The sequence below is a fragment of the Ruditapes philippinarum genome, unplaced genomic scaffold (assembly GCF_026571515.1).
Source record: "Ruditapes philippinarum isolate M1 unplaced genomic scaffold, ASM2657151v2 ctg1589_1_1_1_1, whole genome shotgun sequence".
Classification (NCBI taxonomy): Eukaryota; Metazoa; Mollusca; class Bivalvia; order Venerida; family Veneridae; genus Ruditapes; species Ruditapes philippinarum.
The window spans coordinates 52,643-76,343 of NW_026852705.1; the positions used below are offsets into that span (position 1 = coordinate 52,643).

Genomic DNA, 23,701 nt, shown 5'->3' on the forward strand with positions numbered 1-23,701 from the left:
TTTATCCATTTAAAGCAAATTCATCGATTTATATAACAATTCAAATGGACTGCCTTTATAATAACATTATGACAATTTTAAAATGAATAACATTGGTTTTCTCTGTACTCGGATTGATTACTATTACAAACTCCAATAGTTACTTGCAAAAATATCTGATCTATGTCCGATATCGACTGATGTTAAAAGTAAAATAATATTTCGTTACCATGTTTGAAATAGATGAGGTTAAAGCATTACACATAAATATGTATTCATCATGATGACTTTGCACAACGCATTAAATAAAATTACAAGTCTGATAACTTTATCTTCAAAATACGCGTGGTTAATTAATCTGTTCTATAATTCATGGCTCTTTTAGGTTTTTTTTTTTTGTTTATTATACAACTTCATCAAAATATCTAAACTGAATCAGGACTTAGTCTTTCTGATCCAAATTTAAGTGTTAATATTTATCAAAAGTTTGAATATTTAGACAAGGAAGGAAGGTTTAATTTAAGTTGGTGAATATGTTAAAGTCTGTATTTTAATGGATAAAATATGCTGATTTGCTGATTTCGGGCTGAGGTACACGCTTAGTTTTCAAGTTACATAGATCAGGTTTTTTTGAAACTGTTTTATTTCTGTTAATATGCCGTCAGGCGTGTTTGAAAATTACCGATGTTCACGTTTTCATATCTTTGTATATAGAGCAAATAATACTATTTGTTCGGTAAAAAAGGGCAAATCATCGTCATTGTTAAGTACAACGCATCCTGACAGGAAAATAAAAATCAAGTTAATTATTCTACTTTGCTGGAAGTATATTGATACAGCTTCAAATATTGACCTGTTTATGGTTTTGAACGATAAAAGTGCGCGGCGCTCTGAATAAAGTTTTGAATGACTAGTACGTTAACTTTGTTCTCGACCTTGTAAATCCATGTTTTATTAATGACCAATTATGGTTTAACAAAGCAGTAATTATTTTGTCGATATACAATACAAACCTTCTTTTATGAATATTTACACAGTAGATATTATTTTCTTTAATTAGTATTATGTGTTTAAATTAGCTTTCGTAGAGTTAAACGTATAAAATAATCTATAATCTATTGTAATTGTTTAAAGAACGTTTATAATTGCTTATCGGGAAGATAATGGCAAATGAAATTTCATCAAAGAATATTTCATTTGTTTTCTGCCTACTATCAAACATTATCGTATTTCTTAAACAAGTGGCAACAAAATCTTAAAAGATACACAGCCGTAGTGCTCGTAGCGAAAATAGAACACAAACCGTCCCTGTTTTGATATTTACTGTGCATATTACGGAGACCGTGATGATAATGGAGATGAACGTTATGAATATATAAATCTGAACACAATGTGCATGACGAGGATTTCTAATTTGATAATTTTGACACTAAATTCAAAACAATACAATAACTTTCACAATATTCAAAAGAACTGTTACGTTATGCTACTTTTTGCACATCATTTTCATAGAACTACTTATCCGTGACGGACGATAAGTTTCACATGCGAAATATGCCTGCACGATAAATCTTTTGTTTTTAATAATACATGTAATTTCATCCTTTAATTAAACTTTACATATACATACATATAAAACATAAATATAAAGACAATGAAAAATGAAAATCCATACGTAAAATATTATAAGAGACTCTTTTTTATGTTAATAGGAAAGAAAATCCTTAGCACATCTTACCATAGTGTTACTGTATATACACTGCAGATATATCATACGAGCATGCATCAGACAGGCCATTTTAAATTAACTTCAAAAAAATAAAGTTTTAGTAAATTTAATTAAAAAATATTACACACAAATAATGAACTGTTATATTCACTTAAAATGTAAGATTTTTGTTAAAAATCGTACACTTCTTTTTAAACGTACATGTTTAAGTATAAGTGACCTGCTTTCATTTCAAATAATATCAGTGGATATGTTACATTGGTCCGTGCTCAAGGGTTGGGACATTTATAACAAGGGAAACTACCGTAAACGAATAAGGTTCTGATACAGGAATGGGCGATCATTTTAAAACGATATTTACGTACCTTTGTTGTGTCAATAAGACAGAGGTGTATATTAAGGATATATATTTCTTGCATATCAGACTGGCGTTTCCGTTAGTTTTACCCATGCCGGAAATTTCATCTGGCATGGGGGGTTCCAGATGAGTCGCGTGCTGTACAATGGCACGATAAAGATGACGTCATTTTACCTTTATGAATGATTTTGTAATTCATACGCTGTTATATGAAAGTAGTAACGGTTGTAATGATATAAATTTTCATTGAAAATAAAGATAAAGAATTTAAAATATAATGGAATATGGTAGAATATGCAAGAAAAAATATCTGACATATGTTTGCGGTTCGGATCGGAATATCCGTCCCTCGGTCACCCGCCCATGGGCGGTAACTCGGCAAGCCTCGTTACCGCCCAATGGGCGGGTCACCTCGGGACGGATATTCCGATCCGAACCGCAAAATATGACAGATATTATTAATATCTCTTCTTTTGAGTCATTATTCGGCTATTATTGCTTTGATGCCGTTGATATCTATTGTTACGATTCTTGCGATTCATTCTTTTATTCATTTTTTATTTATCGTCTACTTTGTGCAATTTATGAATCATTTACCATTGCCACCTGCATATCATTAATGTTTTACAAATTTACCGATTAGATTATTAACTTATCAAAATGATTTATTACAGAAAGATCATTTGCAGGCAGTTTATGGTGGCTGATTAACGCCATGTCATGTTTTCGCTTTTTTCGCCACGAAAATGCGAAAACAAGAACATATGACAAATTCAACTGTGTCGTATCTATTGTGTTTCTCATTCCAGCATTTTCGTGGTCGTCAACTTTGCCATATCTTCGTGTTTTTATCAGTAGACGAAAAACCGAAAAGACAACATGGAGTAAATCAGCTATCATAGGCAACGCGTAAGGCAACGCGTATGAGGTATGTTGTAAATTTCAATGATATCGATTCCGATATAACTCGAACATATAAATAGGTGCTACGTTAGAAGTGCTTTTCTTTGCTTTTATTGTTATTTTCTTAAATTTATTCTAAGTATCCTTATATATCATTATAGAAATAATAATTAAGCGTGTTTGATTTAACCGCCGGTACTGACAGAATTACTTACCACAACATTAAACCGAGCCTGCAACATTGTCAATGTTGCCGTTTTGAGCGTTATTTATAGGTTCCGTTTTTTTTTTCAATGTAATTTCATTTAGTATGTCATTTGTGTTGTATACGCCACGTTACAACATATAGACTCATGCTAGATGAGTGAAACCTTTTAGCTTTCATATAAGCATATAAATTCATATTTAAAAATATCATGTTTGTCTATCGCATGTATCAGTTATATTTCACTATATCATCAGTTCAATAATAACAAACATTTGTATGAATGTAAAAACATTTGCAATGTATGAATGCAATAGTTTTGTACATTCTATTACTTTGTCATCTTTTTGAAAGCATATTATTATAGTATGTGTTTTATCATATCAAGTTTTATTTATTATTTCTTTTTGTATATTTCACAACGATCACAATTCTTTAACAGAAATATCATGATTTTAAGAGTTCCTTCTTTCTTTTGCTAAGGGCTCGTTTTAAATGACAAGGTCTCGGTTGTTTTTTAATCCACAGTACTGACGACCAAACTGTTATTAAGGACGTATTGTTATTCGCACATATTGATAATCAAAAAATAGTTTGACAAGTAGAAACGCAAAGTCGGTCAAATATTGAGATATAACATGTATGTTAACACATTCAAATCATTGCTTTAAACGCGTCTTTTATGTATATAAAAAGCATTTACTTTGCCTTTGAACCATTTAAAAAACAAATTACTGCACTGAAATCAATAAGGGGTATTTGTTTATTTGCACATATATATCGATATACGCGTTGATAATTAATACTCGTATATGATAACATTAAACAACCCATACAGAGGTATTATGATATACGACAAGTATAAAGATTAATCCCGGTGGTTGTTAGGCTTATTGAGCATGTAACAGAAGATTTTCTGCCCCATTGATCATTAATTTAAACCACTGACGGATTTATAGCATTGGATTTCGACTTTCTGTGTATCAAAGAATTGAAAATACATGAATACCGATTTAAAAAGCCATTTGTCATGTTAAGCGTTTAGTTTTAAAAGAGTGATACATGATTCTATAGACGACCAAACAAATATGTAAGTGCTCAGTTTTATGCTATTTTAACTAACAATGTTTTAAATTTTTTAGCTTATATATCTATTGTCAAATGTTTGTTCTATTCTTATTTATTATACTTATTTAACGATATTTTTTCATTTTAAATAATGTTTGATTTTTTAATGATTAAAAAACGAAATCGGTAGTTAGATTATTTCACGGATTAAAATCTATTTAGCAATTAAGGGTATATATAATAAACAATGTATAAAGGAAAAGCAAACAAGTTATCTATGTACATTTAATTTATTATGTCTTTGAATAAAATTAATACTTAAATTGTTTTAGACAACTACATACATTTGAAACTATTCTACAAAACAAGAAGAGATGGCGAATCGTGTTTCATCACCAGACTCTGCTTCGAGTTCAGCAGATTTACCAAACGTACACGGACTCAGTAAGGCGCATGCACATCCTGAGGAATGGACTCTACCACACGAGTGGAATATTGAAAAGCGAGAAATGTTTGATGTAAGTGTTACAGCATAAAATATTATGATGAAATCTTAAATAATATTGTTACCATAAGCTTTTTTTATCTGTCTTTGTCTTAATAAGGACTCTCGTATTATAAACAGCGTGTTATTAGAATTATACCCTACATGTTGTTATCAGTTTGTTTTTATGAATATTTGCAGAATTGGAAAATGGACGTGCAGAATCAAATCTCGAACATTGCAGGGCAACTGGTACGATTTGTTTTATAATCTTTTAAAACACCGTTCAGGGATATATTTTTATCCACTTTTTTACATATATTTATAAATGTTTACAAGCACCACTCAAGGGATTTTCTATTGCGTAATTAATCATATATGTATATTAACATCATTTTGAAATTTAAAAGTTTTGTTTTGAATCTATGACTGTTAGTTTAAACGTTTAGTCATAATTATTCTTTCGGATCGTTTGTCGAACTTTTGACAGCAACTGTATGACGCTAAAGTAAAGACGAAATGTAAGTTTAAACTAACCTGTTAAACTTACAGTTTGTCTTTAAAAGCCAAAGCATTTGTTTATTTATGAGCATATAATGACTTTATGAAAGAAAACAACAACAACATCAGCAGCATTTCAATTTAGATGAAAATCATTCAGTAACTTCAGTGTCATTGTATTACCTTCCAATTGATTGCAATAGCATAATAACAAATTTTATATCGAACAATTTATCTATATTTTCGTGCAGACTCATTCCCTGGAAAAACATCCTAGAAGTGACATTGTAAAGTTAGACTACAGCGATGCAATTGAAGACAACGAGTTACATAAAGCTGTTATACAAAAAGAAAGACAAGCAGGAAATACCTTAAACTACGGACTAGCAAGAGTTCCTGTTCCTAACAGATAATAAAATACTTTTGTTTTATCTAGGGAAACATAAGAACTCCGAGCAGCTTTCAATTTGTTTGCAAATAGCTTTGCTTGAATCTTTGTGTTAAGGTAGTGGAACATACATTCCCTAAACTTATTTATATATGAACATCTGCCATACAGTCAGTATTGAGATATATTGTTTCTTGTTCTTGTTATAGTCTAATAAACTTACTTTTCTTCTTACATATATAATTAGACATTTGATATTCTTAATCAGTCTTTAAACCTACAAAATATCACATTGAAAATATGCAGCTGTGTGTTTTTCTGTTTTCGTCATGGTTTACGAGTACATTATGTTTCTTCTTCTATTCGCAAATAACATCATCTTTCAATCAATGGTGTGGAATGGGTGTAACTATTACAAATCAATCTAACATTCATATGAAAATGGTAATATTTATTTTTCTATTCATCTATTATGCATAATCCAATACATGTTTTCATATTAAAGCCTTTTATAGATATGCATTGTAAATATATAATTGATTGTGGTTTGATGAGTTTACACATAGTAATAACTATTTTGGCTCATGGTCATTATATAAATTTGCCATGCGTGTTTTGTGCAATTCGGGTGCTGTTGAAATTATAAAACATTAAAAATATGATAAATTGTTCCGTGTGTGTTTTTTTTCTTTTATACTATTAAGTGATAAGTCTTAAACCAGTTTAGACTGACTTAAATGCAGGACTGCTTGCAGTTGTTTTATATGTGACGTAAATGATGTCAAATATAATTAACCAGTATGTTAAGCAAAGACAATACGGTTTAATGGTATTTCAAAGATTTATTATGCCTTGCATAATCATCATTTGACTTTCTCAAGTCCCCAAAGAGAATGCTAGGGTGATCATCGTACTCAAAAATACGAAAGTCGGATTCATAAATTTTACTTATCATTTCTAAATCATTTATAGGTACCTTTGAGTACATTTGTAAGAAATGTTCTTTCTGCAGTTGTTTTCTTTCATCTGACGTAGAAGAAAAACGTGCAGCTTTTGCTAGTTCAATAAATGCTTGTTCTGATATATTATTTATATGCAACTCATCCAACGGAAAATCTTGTCTTCCAATTAAGCCTCGTATTTGCATTTTCTTCCATGATCTTTGTAAAGCTTGTTTAAAGCTGATGCAATGAGCGTACTGTTTCTGGAAATATTCATCAAAAGGTTGATGTGCTGTATCTTCAATGGCATCAAGCCATGAAAATCGATTTTTCTTGTCTTTGATTATATCCATTGTTTTACGAGGGAGTTTTAGGTGTCTACCTAGCTCTACCACATCTTCAGTAAAACTTTCCATCTTACCGACAAAATCGTAATGTGCCGTACAAGGCTTACACAAAGAGGTCATTCTATCAAAATGCCCATCAGGTTTTGCACTCCTTTGCTTAGGATTAAGAGCTTTTATTACGTATTTGACGTACTCATGGAATTGAAGGTCATGACCACATTTAAGACTCGTAACATTTGGATGTTTCCTTGTTTTTCGTATTGCGGGAATACCTATTATTTTCCAATACACAGGGTTTGGGGCTAACAGTTTGTCTACATATCCTGACGTTAATCGATAAAACGGATTTCGAACAAACATAAATCTGCTTGTAACACTGTCTTGTGACATTGACGCAGTTGGAAGAAAACGCTTATCAAAACGAATGCTGTATGGATTAATAACATTTTTAAAAGCGGGTATCTTTTTCATCATATAAAGTCTTTTAATAAAAGTAGTCCCTATTTTCCAAATAACACAGGTTTCTGTAGAACCCCATTTATAGACACCAAACACTTTAGTTCGCCTCTTAGAAGACTTTGTTCTTCGGCATGCAGCGTTTATTCTTTTTGCAAGGTTATAACCATCTGAAACCTTAGCCTCTGTAAGACTGCCAAAGCTCGTTGAATTCACACATCGCTAGATAAAGAGAGAGAGCCATTCATATTTATTTTTCCACATTAAGAAGAGCAAAATATCTTATAAACAAGCTAGAGTTTTGTAACATTAGTGCTCCCTGGTACCGCTCTGACACGGATGTAGTATATTCATTGGCAGGTAATTAAAGAAAGTAAAAATAAAAAAAAATGCCAGATACCTACCTAAAAGTGATATCGGTCAGCTAATCGTATGAATGAAAGTACTATGAGAAACGGTAAAGCTGTCAATAAACAAGAGAAAAGTTACGAAAATAAAAACTACAAACCAGCAACCACATGAAATCATTACAAAATAGTGTACTTGTTAATTTCACAATATATTTCTTACCGTTGTATTCTGAATATGTTTGTGAGAACGAAGTCTACGAGTTTTCCCATGCACAAACCTTGAAATATCTTTGGCGATCCTTTCACCTGAAGTAAACATTTTCTTCTACAATTTCATTTACATGCAAAGTGTATATGCATGTAAGCTTTTTTTCTTGCCAAGGAATCTAACGGGCTCCATCGGAAAGCAAGTATGTGGACTTTGTAACGTGTTAAAAAAGTTTGCCATTGATAATATATTTTTAAGGGAATAAGCTCTGGCATGAGTTAAATTTTTTTAAAGCAATCACAACTACAACAATTTGATCGGCTTTTATCTGTTTGCCAACACATCGATGGGAAAAGAACGTCATCTGCATGCCAGTCCTGTGCTTTTCTAATTAAATACCAATTAAATATGTATACCTTCTGAACGATAAATGTAATTTACAAGCATCTAAAACATTGCAGAAAGGCTAAGTTTTTTATGCACTGTTATTTAAGATCAACATAAGTAACCATGATAACACAAAAACATACATTTGGATAATAGGGAGAATATAGTCAAAATAAGATATAAATAACAAAAACAAGTAATGGAAAAACTATAATGAAATATTTGCTAATATTTATAGATTCTCCAAAAGATGACTCATGTTCAAATAATACACTAAGAGTTGCATACGGATTCTCTTACATCGTTTTACAAATGACAGCATTGATAAATCCCTACTCTGACCTTTTATTTGAATAACAATATATTTAACAAGAAAAGCATTGATGCAAAGCATCAAAGGGCGTCCAAGCAAGAAATGCAGAAAGTGAAGATGAACTAGTAGACATATGATGACAAGATATTCTTATAAACTTTTCAATGGTTAATTAGTTTTTACCAGAATGAACGGACGAAAGACATTGTTCATTATGAACTTTGATTGGCATGCTAGAGATTAGAATATAACTTGTTATTTCTTTATGATCGTGATTATTAATAGCAACGGATATACATGTATACCGGTACCATCATTTATAATCCATATGTGTAACGCATGATCAACACCACACTTGTGGAATTGTCTCTTATTATGTTATCGCTATTAGCGAAGACCCCCTCTTAAGGTATCTGTTCACACTTAGTAAAAATATGACACTCATGGTTATATTACCATGTTGATCATGTTGAGCATAATTGTTTATCATACAATAATTGTAATATCTATTTTAATATGAAAAATACAGATTTTATGAATATTGTTTTCCTCTCTTTTTTGTGTTTTATGTGCTATTTTAATACTGAGTTTTTACGTTTACTACTCTTTTTTTATCAAATTGTAAAATATTTTAAGAATTCAATTGTCATATTGACCGATGATTTTAAGTCAAAACTTAACTGGAAAAAGTCAGTAAATTATGCTTAATCTTTCAATATATAATATTGTTTATTCTTAAACAATGTACATGTACATTTGTATTTTATTTTATCATTTTTTAAATTATCAATCAATTGAATAATTCATAAAATCTAATTTGTAACTTTGAATTATTCCTCGGCATCTTTACTAAACACGAATAACAAATTAAAAAAATATTTCAAAGTTGATAGTGTCATATTAATACCATAAAATGTACCCTTTTCTCAATTATTGCACATATTTATTGTTTTTATCTCATATAGATAAAATGAAACATGCTAGTCTTGTTGTTGTTGGTTTTTTTTCCGAATTGTATGTTTATGTATAATAATAATCAATAAATTTGAGAGTTGATCTGTATTTATTAATTATTGTAACCAAACTAAGTGACAAACATTCATTTTGGAAAAAAAGCTTATTTATCTGTAAAATATTTGTTCTGTTCTGTAAGTACTAACGATATCAAACATCTACTCTAAAACCGGGAGAGACCGGACAATAAACGTGTGATACTATTCGCCGGTCACTAGTAAATCCCTGTCAAAATAGACAGTACATCCCTCTATAAATAGATTTTCGGAATGTTTAGGTCGTCATTTCATGCATTGCGAAATTCTCCAGTTCGCTATTCATTGTACATATCGAGACATTTTTTTTAATCAAGCACCCTCATACCGATCGGAATGATCGGCTTTTATTATGACCGACTAAAAGGCTCGAGAAGTTGCTGTCGCCCATTCACAAAATCTGATTTCATTCCATAAGGGCGCCGCGCTCCGGCGCGGCCGCCAATCACAAACATTGCCATGCGCTCTTTTGTTGACAAATATGTTGTATTGTATTCACTAATCTGATAAGGTCATAAAAAATAAAGAAAACAAATCAATTGATTGATATTCTCTAAATTAGGGAACACATTTTTTTGTTTATTTTCCTTATACGCTAATTACTTTTTACATGGACACAGCTAAGTCCGGTACAGCTTTATTCTTAAAAATCAAGCACTTAACGGAGATGGTTAAACCCACCAATATATTTTTGTTAAAAATGTAAGTAGCGTAAGATGATTTTAAACACCCCAAATTGTATGTGCTTCATATAATAAAAACTGAAGAATGTATTATTATATGTGCAAGATAAATTCATACAGGTTCACATACTTCTCCAAATGCCCCACCCGGCGAGGCGTGCACATCGCGGAGAAGGGGCACGACAGGTCAAGGTCAAGTCATTCTACGCATGAGGGATAAGTGGTTGAATATCTGAGGGTTTGTGTAAAACACAAGTGTCTTTAATCAATTTTAAAAAAAGAGGAATGAAGTGTCGGGGTGGTGAAGTGTTTGTAAATCAAGATAATATATCCGTATATAAGGTGCCCGATGTGTTGTTAACAGGATACAAAAAGGTAAGTTATCTGTGACATCAAAACATTTTCTTGGATTTGCTCATTTACATTATTATGAACAGATTGACAAATTTTATGAATATTCCCGAAGCACTTAAAATTGAAACGCAGCGAAAATAAAAAAGGCGAACGTATCATTTAAAAATAAATTGAAAATAAAAAACATATATAAAAATACAAAAAATACCTGTAAATGGCAAGTTGTTTGATATAAAAAGCATTGATGCAGCCAGTATCGTCAATTTTATAGCATTTCTCTTGCCGCACTTCATTTTAATCACTTTATAAGCCAAGGCACAGTTTACCAAGCATATATCTGAAATTAATAGTATAAATATGTTAATTATGAGTGTGCAAATAGTTTATTAAAAAGTTTATATACCGACAAGTAACATGAGTACCTTAATTAAGGCAAGATTCATTAGAGCGACAAGGAATCTTATTTATTTTATTATCAAACAACTTATACTAATAATTATTGGTTACATGTAACATAATTAAACTTAATTAACTTAAAGATTTTATTAAAATATGAAAAGACGTCTTTTGTTTATTGAATTAAATTTGAAAGTTAGAAAAAAAGGTGATCGTGTTACGAAACAACTTCGTCCAGTTTTTCAATAGGATGATGTTCCAAAACTAAGATAATTAAAGTTACAGTATTACCGCACGATGGTTAATTAGGTCGAATATGATTCACCAATAACTAAATGGTAACTAGCAACACTGTTGATGTAGGAATGTTACCAAATCATTCTCAAACGACGAACAGGCCGCTCTCATTTAAATGATGATGATGATGCTGATGATGATAGATGTTGGTGGTAAATGTCAGTTTTACTAGTATGCTAAATGATAAGTGTTCATAATTGTTGTAAAAATACATTAATCGGGCAATAGAGTTTGTTAATAGAAATATACTTATTACAATGTACACATACATTGACTTACAAACTTAGAAATTGTCTATTTTACTGACATAAAGTAGTCGTTTTACTTTAGATATGATGATGTTCATGTGCAGCGATTTTAGACATTAAACACAATATAGATCCCATGGTTTGTAATTTATCAGTACATATATACATCTGAACGAGATAAAGAAAAAAGTACGAATGGATTTATGGAGTTAAAACAATTAATTATGTTTTTCACTTAAAGGGGTGTGTAAAAACGACAGCTGGTGTGTGTACTTTAAATTCTGTATATTTGCATTAGCTATAATTGTTTTAGCTATATATTGTTAGCACCAACTTTATTCACGTCACATTATTTGCCCGATCAAAGCATTGTTGACCACACCAATTTTTTTTGCACTACCAATATATTGTATTCAAATTAAACGGTTAGTAATTATAATTACCATCATACAACTATATGTAAATACTTAGAAGTATTTGGTAATAAGGTTTGTAAAATAATCGGGCCTTTCTTTAAACAAACAATCATAAACTGTTTTACGTCATTTTGTTTGAAAGCGATCAATTCGTACTTTATATCTGCCCAATAACAGCGGTAGGCGCGCAAAATGTACACTTTCATTTAGAAAGGTTTAGCTTGGTTTTATTAAGTTGTAATGAGATTTCTGCAAAACCATAATGACAACTTCTATACAATATCATTTTCTTTTGGTTTTAGTTGTCTAACTTTCTGTCCTCTGTTATAACATTTGCTACAATTCTTGTTTATATGAATTTGTATTTGAAGTTCTTGCTTAATCATTTGTTTGTATCATAATTTATTCTTAGATAATAAATACGTACGGCTCTGCCAGACATTATCTTTGTATTACCTCAACTGATTACGACACAAATAAAAAAGGAGGAACATATACCATGGTAATAGTAAAGCATAAAAATAAAATTATTACTAGCAGAAGCATTACTCAGAAGAACGTTTTAAGCAAAACAATATTCAAGAGAAAAGAAACAACACTTTAAGCGTCTTACCAATACAACTGGTCTTGTCAAATAACAGAGACGAGGATTTCAAATCTCTTCATGATTTTAAGACTAGAACACGTATTTCTGTTAAAAGAGACTATTGTGAAGTGTTTAAGTAAATTGATAATGATTGTGATAATGATCTTTGATACATAAAAACATTCGTTGTTCGTGAAAGATTTTGACAACAAATACGTAAAAAATCAGCGAAATTTCTCACCTTGCTTATCACTAAATGTCCAGTGTCGCTAAAATAAAAAATTCCAGATAAATACCAGGTTCTATAACAATAAAGGTTACACACTCTTTCATTTACAAAGCCCGATTATGAAACATAGTAAACATTTACAGGTGAACAACAAGGTTGGTCAGTTTAATGAAAATCGTTAAAACGTTAAAGCACAGGTCATTTATAAATAAAACGTCCAATATTTGCGTCCACTAGAAAACATATTTGTCCAGGAAATTGAATTATATCTTATCTGTAATTTTTTTGATAGAAATCACAATTCTAGGTTGGTACATTTGTTGACAAGGCATTACATTACATCATGATTAATTTATTTGACTCATCCATATAGTAAAGTAATTCCAAACTATTCAATTGCCATATCAAAAGAGATTTTAGCGATTTTATAGCTGGATTTTAATTGAAAAGGCTTGAAAAGAACCGTATCATTATTCACCAAAAAGCTGAAAATGTGTACGTCAATTTTAAAACAACACGTACCAGTCAGAAATCAATATTGTCAAAATTATCGAGGATTTCACGAAAACAGTTAAATATATGAAAGTAAATTAATAACATGTATCTTAAAACGGCAGATTATGCCTTAGTTCTTTAGACCTTGCATAAAAATAATCAGTATAAGTTAATGTTTACATGATCTCCATACTAAATAAATATACTTATTGGTCTTTGAACATGTCTGTCAGTCTATGTGCAAATTATTCATTTAATACGTGGTTCGTGCAAACTATAAAATTGTTCTTGTAAAACTTATCTCATTTTAAAGAACTCAAAATAGCAATAATTATGGTAAATAACTTTCTTTCATTGACTCATTTCTATTTCATTGTTGTATTTTTCAATAATCGTTGTAAAATCTCTGATTTTGAAAGCAATTTTTTTCATATTTTACGAAAAAAAAATTTCATGACTAAATTAATGTTAAGAGATGGCCTATCCACGCTTCCGTCACTACTACAATGAGACAAATACATTGGTTGTAGATGTAAATGTTATCAAAATGACTTTATCGGTCTTTGTTTATTCAAACTGTGTAAAACGCAGATTGTTTCTTAACGTTTTAAGTTTTAACATTTCTATATTAAGAATTAAAAAAAACCTATGTAAAAAAATTTCGGTTAATCAATTTCAGAAAATAGAGTATAAAATGATAAGCCTATATTTAGAAGTTTGCAGGAGTTAAAATCGTAATACAAATGTCATACAGGCATGATCGAATGATTAAATTCTTAAATGAAAATATACAACAATTCATTTGTTTAACTAATATTGCATTCCCATACAAAAAATAATATGACAATACTTAATCTTGCATTCAAATATATAACAGATTAAAAGGTTGAAAGAAATTAAATTATACTTATATAAAACATTTCTACATTATGATACTGAACGTTTGTAACTTCGTCTTTCATGGTAAAATCATGACGTTTATATAATCTATATACACGATTTATAAAGCAATCTCAATTTTTCTTTCTTAATAAAGGAAGTTTGCATGATTTTAAATTCGTTTAAATGATTATTGACAGGTTATATGACCATGTATAAACGGTAATGTGCTATATAATTGTTTATATAGGGCAATAATTACAACATGACAAAAATCTATATAACGAATAATATGTAGGTTGTCAAATGGGTTAACATGTAAGTTTTGATTAGTGCACTGTAAACCTTCTTTAGGCATGAATACTCTGTAGACATCTGTTGTAAATTGGAAGAAAAATTAACCCAAATGAAAAAAATAGGATGGGAAAAATAAAAATTAAAACTAAAACCCGATGAAATGTTTTAAACCATAATTGTATTTCAGATTTCGTTAGAGGGGGCAGAGACAAAACCATTTGTTACACAATGTATTTGTGGGTCTGGGAAAAGCTTTGTGATCGATAATTCCTGATGTTATGCACGGGGAGTCATCTGAAATGTAAAATGATGCTGTGCTTTACCCCCTTCTCTCAATTTCTGCAAAGTTTGGCTATTATTATTTTTTGATTCTTGGGAATATACATGTATGTATTTTATATTATGTGTACGCCGCTTCGTTGTATATAGTAGCAATATCTTATGAAAAATGAAACAAAATCATGGTTATCTGATCGATATATATGCTTTCATGGATTAATGTTTTAAAATACAAGTATATATATTTCAATGATGGGATGAAACACGCAAATGATTCTAAATAATTTCTTATTCAAGATTGAACATACATGTATATAAACAATACGAGTTGAAATACGCTGGAACTGTAAATAGGTTTTCTACACTCAGTGAATGTTGATCGTGCAAAACCTGGTCGATATTGAATTTAAGCTGGAAAATAATACATAATTAAAAGTAACATTCAAAAGACGCATCCATGTTTGCAAATAATATAAGCATACAAATTACAATTAGATGCATAAAAAATGTGAACAAACGATCTGATTACTCAAGAAATATCGAGATAATTTTTCAAAACATCTTACATGATTTATCGTAACTTGATACATTCCGAATAAAATATCGCGTTTAACATGTTCAAAACGATTAGCGTGTATCTGAAATTGATCATAAATGGCAAGATGAATGTTCCAGGTTTTTACTAGCACTGCTATTATGATATAAATACCATATTCGATATAAATATAATTTGAAAGAAGCCAGCAGTAACAGAAACATCATTTACTTCCTAAAACCCTTTATAAACACCATGGGGATACCGGAACGCGACCGCAGAACGTTTTTATATGAACTCTATTAAAGTTTCTTTTGTTTCTAAATGTTTCAAATGTTGGCTCTATGTTTAAATTAGCAGATCATTTTAAATTGAAATCATATTTTTAAGAAACCAGCCACTCAGAGCATATAAGAAGTTTGGACAAACAAACATTCCCGAGACAGTTAAGTGAATGTAGTCTTTTTAATAATTAGAGATTATCAGATAATTTAATTACTATCATAAAGTTTCATATTTGCATCTCACTTAAGTTCAGATCTTCTTAAGTTTACATTTTAAACAAAGGAAGATCTGGGTTTTAGTCAAATTTGTTCGCGTGAACTTCATTTTTAAAAAATGTAAAGAAACACGCATTAGTTATTTATTATGTATATTTATTAACATGCTATCTTGAGTAACAGTTAAAAATAACAACACAGGTAATAATAACAACAGGATTTCCCACCTATGCTGGTTTTACCCATTGTTTTTCTGTGATTATATATATATATATATATATATATATATATATATATATATATATATATATATATATATATATATATATATATATATATATATATATATATATATATATATATATATATATATATATATATATATATATACTAGTATATATATTTGTGGCAATGTTTTTTTAAAAAAATATAATCAATTACCTATAAAGGAAACATACGATTACAGTTTTCGGAAAACCAGCGACATGAATAAAAATATTGATTAAGTATCTTGTAACATTCAGACATAATTAATGTGCATGGAACGTTGTAGGATATTAAAATGGATATAAAACCATCTGAAATATACTATTCACAAGACAGTATCAACAAATATTTTGATAGGAGGTCATCCCACAGGACACAGACAATAGGTCAAACACTAGATCAAGTTATAACTGGTAACTGTTCGATAACTAGCATACCTAGAATATCTATTTTGAAACTACCAGGAAAGCACAAGTGGTTTTCTGTTGACAATCGGCGTCTTTGGGTATTTAAACAACTTGAACGGTTGGGTTATTTAGATGCTATTAAAGTTGACTGCACCGAATTCAACTATTATCGGCATGGAAGAAAAATCACAACAAACAATGGAGGTGTTTCAATTCGAATCCGAGGTGACGGTCAGCCCGGTGGAGCCGCACACACATTGCCAGACAATTGTTACGATCAAATAAAAAGAAAGATTGGAAAATCACGGACAGAAAATGACGATCAACAGAAAAAGATATCGAGTAAAAGAGAAGTGCACCAACGACCTTCACCATATAGTACTGGCCAACCAACGGTGAGATCATCGTGCGAAGATAGAGAACCGTTCAAATCTTCAGCACCACAAGAAAAACAATCGGAATATCTATCGAATGCTAGAAAACATTATACATTACAAAGGAATTTGTCACTCTCACAAAACTACAAGTATACTACAAATCCTTCATATTCTTTGTCATCTTATGCTGACAGAAAGGCAGAAACTTCTAATGACAAGAGTCTTAGTGAAAGTGACGGAGAAAGTGCAGGGTTTTCAGACAGGTTTAGGAAAATGCATGTTTCACACCCTGCAAAAGCATCGAGTAATCGTTCAGATTCATTAAACAATGTTGACCCTGGTTCAAATGTTGTCACTCGAAGTAATCGGTACCCTTTTAATTTCAAACACGAAAATGATGCCGGTACTGAATACGGAGCAGCAGCATATAAAGGGTCATACAAAGCCGGAGTTGGTCTGCTGAGCAAAGCTGATACTATTTGTGAATCCAAGCCAACGACAAGACAATTAGAACCATCAAAACACCAACACCATGAAATACTTAAACCTGAACGACCCAATCCTTCTTCTTCATATCAGAAAACATTTTCGAACGGAGTGCAAACTGTTCCGTCAAAAACAGTTAGACACATTGCCTCCCACAATACTGCTTCTTGTAAGGTGAAATCAATAGAAGAAGCACAACCTCCTCGAGTCCAACCTTCAGTTGCTGTAACTAAGAGTGCCGATGCAGTTAAGGATGCACACAGTGTGCCTATAAAAGGTATCTTCACATCAGCGTATGGTTCCAACAACTCCAGATCTGTCCCTATAGAAATAAGTCATAGAACAAAGAGTCGCCAGTCGTACATCACGGAAGAACAAGTAGAACGAAACATGACACTATTGTTATATCGCCAATGGTACAGGGAGTTACTATCAGACACTTGGAGTACATATTCTTGCAAATCAAGTGACAAGTAAAATGGTTTCCTGCGGGGAACATTTTTAATGATACAAAGATATTTCATTGAATTATTTTCAACATTGTTAGTGTGTGTGTGGGGGGGGGGGGTAAATAAACGTTTTTATCAAGAATATAGTTGACAATAATCGATCAATATAGAAGACTGGTGACCGTTGAAGACCGGAGAGACGAACATAAAACAATTATTTCTTTTTAGAAAATGATTAAATAGGCCTACCATTTTAAGAATAATTCCGAGCAAACAAAGAATAAAGTAATCACCAAAGTTTACGCAGAAAATATCTCTATTAATTATGGCAGATGCCACTACGAATATTTTAATTTTGTAAATTTTCAGTATAAACAATTTATTGTTTGTAAAATTCGAGAAACATTGATAATTTTCAAAGACATCATTCAAGTTTTTCCACCTTAAACGGTAAAATAATTATAGAAAATTAGAAATATCACGAAATAGTTTTTTGTTCTTAATTAGGTGTAATTCGGACTAAATCTCTAGAAATTCTAACTTTAGAATCGTTTAGATAAAGATCAATTGTTTTGCCCTAATAAAAGGGAGAAGGTCTAGATCTGACGTCGATTAAGCTCTTGTAATCATGATTTTATATAACCATTTATCTTTTTTTTATCTGATATAGATTAACAGTAAATAAAATTAATATATTTATAAAGGTAATATTAAATGTGTGCAGATTTTTGTGTGGTACATACACACATAAAATGTTCATGCAGATACATGTATAATGAAAATGTTTATCAAAATAATGAAAAATTTCAACAAAGGTCGTATACATTTTTAGGCTTCAAGATAGCCGGGTTGAAATTTGAAAAAATGGCCCATGGAGTCAATTTTCCAAGGTGTCAAATTTAATGTTACACTGGCAGTCAGTTTTATTAAACAAAATACAATGTATGTTTGTTTAAAAGTTGACAAAATTGAGAGAGAAAAACTTTATTATGCACTATAATGTATGTGTTTAATTTCTATCAATATGTAAAACCAGAATACTAGTTAACATAAAGTTTTGAATCAATAATTGGTTATGTACAAGGTTTTATTTTGGTTCCATCGTGTACAATTATCAAGCATTGAAAAAAATGTGATATTTGCTATCTTCCTGCAAACAAATTCGATGATTTATATCAATGTATAAAAGATAAATCAACATATTGAATAGACCACAGACTTATTTACCTTTAGATAATACTTTAAAACTTCTTCAACTATGTCTTAGTTTGAAAAAAGTGGTAGTTACAACTCTAAAAAAAAGTACAAAAAAGCTTCTTAAGCGTTTTATTTTTTAAGAAACCACTACAATTTTCAGTCTATGAAGTCTAGCTTCCACTGCTAAGAGTGGAGCTAATGAGAATCCTGTGTGCATCCTCTGGTGAGAAGGGATTGTCTGGATGATTGTAGTTCACAATCAGATTATCGTTACATCTGTAGATGATTAGAAATAAACTAAATAATTTGTAAAAGCTATGTAAGCGATATCATTTAGATGTATAAAGATTATGTTTTGTAATATATGTATAAATTTCTACAGGCTTTTTTATCATTGTATATGCATATAGGCATTAATTGTTATTAAAATTCAATTGTAAAAGTAATTTAGTAAATTACTATTGTCATACTAATATAACATATAATACATATTCATGCCAGTCTTCAGAAGTGTTCCTTGAAAATTTAGTACAAGTATTGTCCGATATAGTCTGGCGTGTGTACTTTAAATCCTGTATATTTGCATAAGCTATAATTGTTGTAGCTATACATTGTTAGCACCAACTTTATTCACGTCACATTATTTGCCCGATCAAAGCATTGTTGGCCACACCAATTTTTTTTGCACTACCAATATATTGTATTCAAATTAAACGGTTAGTAATTATAATTACCATTATAGAAGAAGAAGAAGAATTTTTATTTCAAAATCCACATGTAAACAACAACAGTATGGTTTACAGCTTTACTGGTGGAGGAAGACCTCAGGTGCCCTTCCGTGCATTATTTCAGGCACGAACGGGCACCTGAGTAGAACCACCGACGTTCCGTAAGCTAGCTGGATAGTTCAATACTAGTAATCATTGTAAAATCTCTGATTTTGAAAGCAAATATTTTCATATTTTTATGAAGGCTTTTTTCATGACTAAATATTGTTATGAGATGGCCTATCCACGCTTCCGTAACTACTACAATCAGAGACACATACATTGGTGTACGATTTCCCACTGTAGATATAAATGAAATCAAAATGACTTTATCGGTCTTTGTTTATACAAAAAACTGTTGTGTAAAACGCAGTTTTAACATTTCTATATTAAGAATTCACAAAAAAAACCTATGTAAAAACATTTCGGTTTATCAATTTCAAATTTAGAAGTTGGCAGAAGTTAACATCGTAATACAAATGTCATGTAGGCATGATAATGATTAAATTTGGAAATAAAGATATACCGCAATTTATTTGCTTAACTAATATTTCAGTCCCATACAAAACAATTAATGTGACAATAATTTAAATACTTAATCTTGCAACAGCATAATAGATTTCAAATTGATATAACAGGTTGAAGGACGCTAATTACACTTATATAATACATTATGATACTGTACATTTGTAACTGTATATTCATGACGTTTGTATCATCTAAATATAAATTCGTTATAAAGATTCTTGACAGGTTATATGGTCGCATATAAACGGTAATTTGTTATATGATTGTCTATATAGGGCCATATAACATGACAAAAGTATGTAATATTAATAATATATAGGTTGTCAAATGGGTTAACATGTGAATTTTTATTAGTGCACTGTAAACATTCTTTAGGCATGCTATATTTTTTCAATGAATGTAGACATATGTTTTAAATTTAAAACGCAATTAAGCCAAAGATAAATGTAAAAGATGATACTTTAACACAAGGGAATGTTAATTTTTAATTGTATTTCAGATTTCGTTAGAGGGGGCGGAGACAAAAACATTTGTAAAACATTGTACTTCTGGGTCTGGGCAAAGCTTTGCGGCCGAAAGATTAAAGTCTTCGACAAATTTGATGTACCACTTTTTGTATAGGAGCTATCCGGCTAACATAAGGGGTAGTTACGAGCCCAGTTATTCCCGAGCTTATGCACAGAGAGTCATCTGAAGTCATCTTTCACTAGTAAAACTGGATAGTTGTCAAATGATGGTGTGCTTTACCCACTTCTCTCAATTTCTGCTCAGTTTGGCTATTTTCTTTATTCTTGGAATGTAAGAATATAGATTATACATGTACGAAATTTATAATTATAATGTGCGCCACTTCATTGTAGTAGCAATTGTAGTACAAAATCATCGTTATCTGATTGATATAAATGTGTATGTTTTTAAATAAGATTTTAATGAATAAATGTTTTATAATTCAATTATGTAGATTTTAGTGATGGGATGAGAAACGCAAAGATTCAAAACCATTTCTTTTCACGATTGAACATATATAAACAATTCTAGTTGAAAAAACAATTAAGTATTCTACACTCAGTGAATGTTGATCGTGCAAAACCTGGTCGATATTGAATTAAGCTGGAAAATAATACATAATCAAAAGCAACGTGAACAGGCGCACCCTTGCTTGCAAATTATACATGCATACAAATCACAATTAAATGCATAAAAATCTGAACAAACGATCTGATTACTCAAGAAATATCAAGATTACAAAGTGTTTTCAAGTTATCGCAACTTGATGCATTCCTGATAAAATATCGCTATTATCATGTTCAAAAGGATTAACGTGTATCTGAAATTAAGATGTACTCGTATGTTATTGTTTTTTATAAACACTACTATGGTGATAACTAGCTATAAATACGCGTTTCATTTTTTCCGAATCTATATGGACTATAATTATAAAAATCTCTTTTGTTTCTCAATGTTTCAAATTTTGTCGCTATTTAAATAAAGTTTCCCTTTCAAAGGAAAGGCTTGCTCAGTTGTGCCATCATCCCTTCCCTTTAAAATTGTTTTTTTTTATGTTTCAATTTATTATCACATTTTTTTTTGAATTACGGTATTTGTATATCATAAAGGGTTTATTTAGCTGTTTGTTTTTTTTTCTCGCAAAAAAAAGTTTAACTTTTAAAGGGATAGGTAGGGTAAGCCCAAGACTGAACGAGCACCTGTGCCTATTTGTTTGAGCACCAGTGTTATGCGTGCAAATTTGGACCAAATAGGGACCAGAAGTCCACTGATTATAACTGAACGGAATCATGCTGACGATAACAGTAGCAACTTTTTTTTGTAAAAACGAATATTATTTGTCAAAAACGATTCGAAATCTATACCCTATTGTATAAAACTAATAGAGAAAATAATCAATCGTAAAAATATTAACATTGGCTCTCACGTGGAGATCTATCTATCACACTGAAGGGAAACAAGTGTGCACATTTCATTTCCACTTTTTTCGCAGAGAGATCATTCGTTTTGGCAGTTGCTAATTTCAATTATATAGCAGCTTTAGAGACAAGTAAATGCACTAAAAGACTTCGTTACGTGGTACCAATTAATAAGCATGTATCAACTATGTTACACCTAAAATATCTATGATCACAGATATCCCGACAACACAGGAGATCAGCACGTGGTAAGGTTAAATGATATGCATGTGCTATTTTTAGATTACCTCACCAAGACGTTTAAATAAACTCTGTCAGTAACTTGATCATGCACTAATATTCTGCGCGATTCGGTCACGATCTTTTGGTAAGCAGGACCGCCCTTTGGAGCTACGGTAACCATTCTCTATTGTATAAAACTAATAAAGACAAAAACCAATTATAAAAGAAACTAACTTTTGCATCTTGAAAAAGAATTGAAACGGAATCAAGTAAAAATAGAAATCCTATTTATATAAACAAACTGGGATTACCGAAGTAACTAAAATAGCTTAGATTTCCGTAATATTACTTCGTCTGATTCCGCAGTATGACGAATCGCCCGAATTGTCACGATTGCAATCGGAACTAGGTCGGCTATTATCATTTATCCGAAGAGTGACGGAAAGGGTCGAAAAGTTGCGATTGGCACGATTGCAGCTGGTTTCCCGTTCAATCATGCACTAACAAATGTAAGCAGAAAACCACCTAACCGGAACAACTTTTCCAAAAAAAATCAGATCATATCGAGATTATATTTCTAAAAGAACACTCACTAAAGTCATATGAAAAGGTCTGACAATCAATATGTCAACCTGATACAGTTCATAAACATCTCAAATCAACAAGTGAGTGTAGTTCTTTTAATAATTAGAAATTTGCGCTCTCAATCATTCAGTGTATCAGATAATTAATTATCATTAATTTTCAAAACATCTTTGCCTGAACTTTATTTTTGAAAAATGTAAAGATACGCTTTAGACATTTTTTCTGATGTAAATTTAGAAACAAAAGTTAAAAATAACAAAAGGATTTTCCACTTTATTAGGTTTATGTGTTTTATCAGATGTTATCTACATCTCTGGTTTTATATAATTGTGACACATGTTTTTGAAAAAAAATACAAGTCCACTATAAAGGAAACATACGTAACAGTTTTCGGAAAAACCAGGGGAATGAATAAAGGCATCGATTAAGTATTTTGTAACATTCAGACATAATTTATGTACATGGAACGTTGTAGGATATTAAAATGGATTTAAAACCATCTGAAATATACTATTCACAAGACAGTATAAGCAAATGTTTTCGTAGGAAGTCATCCCACGGGACACAAACAATAGGTCAAACACTAGATCAAGTTATTGCTGGTGACTGTTCGATAACTGACATACCTAAA

At 30.8% G+C, this 23,701-nt stretch overlaps 2 protein-coding genes across 3 annotated transcripts; one reads left to right on the forward strand and one right to left on the reverse strand.

Annotated features, from left to right (window-relative positions):
- The first annotated feature begins 2,887 nt into the window (after positions 1–2,887).
- LOC132721740 (uncharacterized) lies at positions 2,888–6,285 on the forward strand. 2 transcript variants are annotated; one of them, XM_060706117.1, is made up of 4 exons: positions 2,888–2,994; positions 4,575–4,760; positions 4,928–4,978; positions 5,479–6,285. In XM_060706117.1, exons 2-4 carry the CDS (start codon positions 4,617–4,619, stop codon positions 5,638–5,640), a joined length of 357 nt encoding a protein of 118 aa, XP_060562100.1. In that variant the 5' UTR covers positions 2,888–2,994; positions 4,575–4,616; the 3' UTR covers positions 5,641–6,285. The 2 variants fall into 2 exon arrangements, with proteins under 2 accessions (XP_060562100.1, XP_060562093.1); XM_060706110.1 differs by lacking the exon at positions 2,888–2,994 and adding an exon at positions 3,994–4,264.
- A 120-nt stretch (positions 6,286–6,405) lies between these two features.
- LOC132721723 (uncharacterized) lies at positions 6,406–11,027 on the reverse strand. Its single transcript, XM_060706095.1, has 3 exons — positions 10,912–11,027; positions 7,930–8,015; positions 6,406–7,581 (listed from the first exon to the last, which is right to left on the reverse strand). The coding sequence occupies exons 1-3, from the start codon at positions 10,994–10,996 to the stop codon at positions 6,439–6,441; spliced, it is 1,314 nt and encodes a 437-aa protein (XP_060562078.1). The 5' UTR covers positions 10,997–11,027; the 3' UTR covers positions 6,406–6,438.
- Positions 11,028–23,701: the final 12,674 nt, after the last annotated feature.